Genomic DNA, 5,058 nt, shown 5'->3' on the forward strand with positions numbered 1-5,058 from the left:
CATTATATTTTTCTCTCTCCTTCACTCACAACTACTTTCAATATATATTAAAAAATTATAGTGGGTGAACAGTGTCCCCCCAAATATACAGATGAACAGTAACATTTTCTCTCTCCTCCACTCACAACCACTTTTTATACTTTTTATATTTTAAAAACACCACACTGAGAATATGATGCCTTGGATGTGAATGCTCTTAATGCTACTTAAATAAGGGGAGGACTAGAAATAAAAGGTAGCTAATAGTACAAGGACCAAACTGCTAGTTTTACATTTTAGATATTCGATGATACTACGGTTAAACTTTAATTTTCAATCCTCAACGACGACCACTCTAGAATTTAAAAATTAAGCCGGCCAAAGTGACAACCAGCCACGAAGATCACAAAACAAAGTGTTGGATCCGCAAAATAGCAAGTCATATAACTGAAAATGGCGTCGATTCAAGGAAGCGACGGTAGTTGGGTGGGAAGAAAACCTCTCCGGCGACTTGGTGGTATGTCCGATGCCCTCTCAATCGCCGCCGACCTTGGGTTTTCTGTTGCTCCTCCTCCTTCTCAGGTCAATTTTCTGTGATTATTGTTTAATTTATGGATTTTAGGGTTTAGGTATCTACAATGCCCAAACCAGTTTGTTAGTTGCTTTCTAGACCTAAAATTAGGGTTTGTGCTTTGAAGTTAAGTGTGTTACCGAGTGCATTGGCAGAGATTTTGTATGTTATTGTCAAGTTGAAAAATCCATTAAGATTAGAGGTTTACCCTTTTGAATTTTATGATATATTGTCGCATATTATGATCTCCTTTTATACATGAAAATGTAGCAAGGGAAAAAGATGTCATTTTGCAACATGGATCATAGGTTGCAAGAGAAAATTATTATCTTGTTTGCATAACCAAGTCTTTTGGCGTTAATATATTGGGTTTGTATGATCTGGAATAAATTGATCCTACAATGTATGTTGCTTTTGTTGCGCCCTTTAATCGATCACACAAACACGAGATAACACACGGGATTTTGGAGTCAACCGACAACTGACTCTTTCAATAGTATTAAGAACCCTAACCATCTATTTATACTGTACCATAAAACTTGGTAAGCAAGAACAAACTCCTAACTCTTTGCTAACAAATAGGCAACAAGATAAAATAAATCATTTACTAAACTTGTCTTTTATGAATAATATCTCGATGGGAAAATTCAAAAATGTTGTTTGACCAACTTGATTTACCAAAATGTCACCCTCATGCGTCCTTGGAATGGGCCTTCAACCATGGGATGCGTCAATGAATGGTACAGCGACACGTGTCCAGAATATTTGATGAGTCGGCGGCCTACACATCAAAGCCAAAAAGGTGGCTGATGCGTCGGTCTTATGGCTTGGCTGACTCCTCGTTGTGGTTCGTTTTGGTTGGTTTATGTGGCTTGGCTGACTCCTCAATTTTTTTTTTCAACATGACTTTTTAATTTTATTAAATTTAGATACCAAAATTTTATAAAAAAAATTAAAATACTAGCTCAATAAAATGTTTTTAAAACGATCTTGACATTTTTAAGAAAAAGAGTTAAAAAAAACTTAATAAAAAATCAGTTTCTGTTTATTTAAAAAAACCTTTTTTTTTTACATTTGAACATTGAAAAAAACTTTAATAAATAATGAATTTTCAAAGGAGCTGAATTTACAAGTTTTTGTAATTCATTATTTATTAAATTTTTTTTAATGTTCAAATGTAAAAAAAAGTTTTTTTTTTAAATAAATAGAAACTGATTTTCATTAAGTTTTTTTAACTCTTTTTCTTAATAATGTCAAAATCGTTTTAAAAACATTTTATTGAGCTAGTATTTTAATTTTCTTTTTTATAAAATTTTGGTATCTAAATTTAATAAAATTAAAAAGTCATGTTGGGAAAAAAATAAATTTTGAGGAGTCAGCCGAGCCACGAGGGGTCAGCCGGGCCACATAAACCAGCCAAAACGGCTTTGATGCGCCGGCCGCCGACTCATCAAATATTCTGGACACGTGTCGCTGTACCATTCATCGACGCATCCCATGGTTGAAGGCCCATTCCAAGGACGCATGAGGGTGACATTTTGGTAAATCAAGTTGGTCAAACAACGTTTTTATAATTTTCCCTATCTCGATTCTCGACCCTCTTCATTTAATATCTCCTTTTTCTTTCTCTTCCTTGTACATCGACTCATTCAGCCCCTTTACTTTCTTGGTTTAACTAACTAACCCTTTCTCATGTGAAAATCAAGATTAACTCGTATTTACCTGCTAAATTCAAGTGAATGGGAACATTTTATACATTGTTTTTTAAAGTCTGTTTGATACTGACGTCTGGTAAGCTAATCAGCAAGTTTTTGAAGATTTTAGAAGCTATAGGGCTGCAGTGGTACTGGTGAGACATACAACAGCCAGAAACTAAAGTTCATGTGATGTGTCAGATCATAGAATGAACGATGGTTTTGTAAATTGATTTTGATATCAACAGTCTCTTATATCGATAAATATTAGAATGCATGTGTTTGTTCTTGATTTGTTTCTGTTTTCTCTGTTAGGAAGACTTGCAGAATTTATCATCTGGTGGTGAAAAAGGCGATGACTTGATACGCGTCTTGAGGGAACTTACCTCCGTGCAAAGGAAAATTGCGGATTTGCAAGTTGAACTTCAAGGCCGTAAGGTGAAGTTGTCACAAGAACTATATTTTTGGCTGTGTAGTTGTGTTCTTTAATTGATGTCTTAATGTTTTTTGAAATACCGATTACCTATTCTATTTGTTGACACTTGGGACCAAATCAGTTAAACATATTATTTATGATTGCTGATTTTTTCAGGAAGATAAGAATGTCGCGCACTTGACACATGTGAGTGAAATGGAAAAGAAAATAGAAACTTTAGCAAGGATCACTACAATATTAAAGGACGTTATTCAGAATAAGGTAACGCCGTTAGTGCCCCTTATTATTATTTTTATCACGCATTGTGTTGGCTTCTTATTCACTTGCTGTTTCTGGCAGGATTTTTGTTAAAATAAATAAATTCCCCCCTAAGAATTTTATAGACATTTTCTTTTTTGCATAAAATTCTGGCTAAGTTATGGAGCTTTCTCATTTGTTTCTTATTTAATTTACAGGACCGAATTATAGCCCGTCTTCAACAACCATATTCATTAGATTGTATTCCCGTGGAAGCAGAATTCCAGGTCTGTTGTTACAATTAAGTGAGAATAGATTGTATAAGTTCTTCGTTTTGATAAATATATCCCATAAATATTCGTTTTTTAATTTTTATACCGAGTAAGCATGCATGAGAATCAACTGAAATAAATGTGCATCTTCTTTCATTGATTGGCATCTCTGTGTAGTTATTTGAAAAATTTGATAATCACTATGCTAATATTTATATCCCGGTATTACAGAAACAATTCTCGGAATTATTAATGAAGGCTGCCAGTGATTATGGTCTTCTAACATCATCTGTTGCAGATTTTCAGTGGACTCAAAACTTTAAAGAGCCACCATCTGTCTGGGGGGTATGTCCATAACAGCTGATTGTATTTTTTTTTTTTTTAAATAATTGACAACATGATTGTTTGACTAAATTACAATTTCATCCCGACCGGGGTGTCGAAAACGTATATATCCAAAAACTTCTATAAAATCGGGGGGTCGAAAACGTATATACCCAAAAATTTCTATACGAAAACTACTTACTCTCCACTACTGAGCGAAAAGTACGGGGGGTCGGTCGCCCCCTAGAAGCTGCGCCAACGTTAACCACAAAGAACGCCCATAAATAGTTTTGGTTCCGGTCCCTTAAACTGATGCTGTCAAGTGTCAAACTGGATCTATTAACCCCAATGTTAAATTACTATTTTACCCTTATAAATAATTTACATTAGCATTTATGGTGTTTGGTTCACAAATGAATATGAAATTTGGTTGTATGATATGATGTAGGAGATGCTTAGGCCAATCCCTGTGGCGTTGGCATCATGCACGAGGTTCTTTGAAGCAATGACTGCCATGAGAGAATCCTTTGCGACACTTCAGAAACTACGGGTGGGACCCACTGACTCCCAACTGAAAGTGCTAGCTGGCAGCTCTGATTGTGTGACTCCACCTCCCTGGGGAAAAGAATCGAGCTTCGATGATTTGGTACTTACAACCTCAAAAGAGGACCGGAACAGTTGTGATTTAGATAGCATGAGTAACCGAAGATTATCGTGGCCTTTGGGGAAGGCAAATGGTTTATAATTTTATTTCTTGTTGTGTTATAAATCAATGTGGTTTATGTATGTTGGTTTTATTATTGTATTTGTGTATTTTCACCATGTTTGATAAGAATAAAGAGTTTGATTTTGAATGAGGTTTAAGATATGCATGCATTGGTTATGTCATCTAGGGATGAGCGTTTGGTACCGGTATCGATACCCTTTTCCTTGTTTTTCGGTACTGGTACTTTAAGGAAAATATGCATTTTTCTATGATTCGTAGGGCTGGCAATAGATAACCTGTAGGTAACCTGCAAAGACACGATAACAGGAAAGTATACCATGTGATTTTTTACGTTTTTAAAAATAATCAAATTTTGAAAGTTATAATCCATTATTTCTCCTTCTAGGTGCATAAAATATACATCTGTCTTAGAGATATTGGATATAAAGTAGTTAAACGAGTCGTATTCATGTTTAAAATTTTTGTTGTTCGCGTTATCAAATACCTATTAAACCTGCTAAGACACGATTTGTTAGCCCTAATTTGTCGTAGCGGGGTGTTAAAAGTAGGGGTGGCAAAATGGGTGGATTGGTTAGGTTTGGGTAATGGGTTAGGATAGATATGGGTTAGGATGAGTTTATTAAGAAATGGGTTATGATAGGTTTATGTCAAGATGGATTTGGGCATGATAAAAAATCCAAAAAATTCTAAAAAATCTAAAAAATTCTAAAAAATCAAGATGGGTTATGATGGGTTTAGGTCAAGATGGTTTTTATTATTATTATTTTTTTTTAGATTTTTTTTATTTTTTAGAATTTTTTGGATTTTTTATTATTTTC

General features: G+C 34.5%; 1 protein-coding gene across 1 annotated transcript; it reads left to right on the forward strand.

Moving 5' to 3' along the window:
* The first annotated feature begins 296 nt into the window (after positions 1 to 296).
* Positions 297 to 4,387, forward strand: LOC110886014 (AUGMIN subunit 2). The gene is made up of 6 exons (XM_022133767.2): positions 297 to 561; positions 2,560 to 2,682; positions 2,837 to 2,941; positions 3,136 to 3,204; positions 3,421 to 3,534; positions 3,962 to 4,387. Exons 1-6 carry the CDS (start codon positions 433 to 435, stop codon positions 4,256 to 4,258), a joined length of 837 nt encoding a protein of 278 aa, XP_021989459.1. The 5' UTR covers positions 297 to 432; the 3' UTR covers positions 4,259 to 4,387.
* The last annotated feature ends 671 nt before the right edge of the window (positions 4,388 to 5,058 follow it).

Source organism: Helianthus annuus, chromosome 10, assembly GCF_002127325.2.
Source record: "Helianthus annuus cultivar XRQ/B chromosome 10, HanXRQr2.0-SUNRISE, whole genome shotgun sequence".
NCBI classification, from domain to species: Eukaryota; Viridiplantae; Streptophyta; class Magnoliopsida; order Asterales; family Asteraceae; genus Helianthus; species Helianthus annuus.

Excerpts from the sequence above, each read along its gene's own strand:
- LOC110886014 (XM_022133767.2), top strand. The coding sequence starts at position 433 with ATGGCGTCGATTCAAGGAAGCGACGGTAGTTGGGTGGGAAGAAAACCT. Across the intron at positions 2,942-3,135 it reads AGGACGTTATTCAGAATAAG|GACCGAATTATAGCCCGTCT; the intron begins GTAACGCCGTTA and ends TTTAATTTACAG. Across the intron at positions 3,205-3,420 it reads CCGTGGAAGCAGAATTCCAG|AAACAATTCTCGGAATTATT; the intron begins GTCTGTTGTTAC and ends CCGGTATTACAG.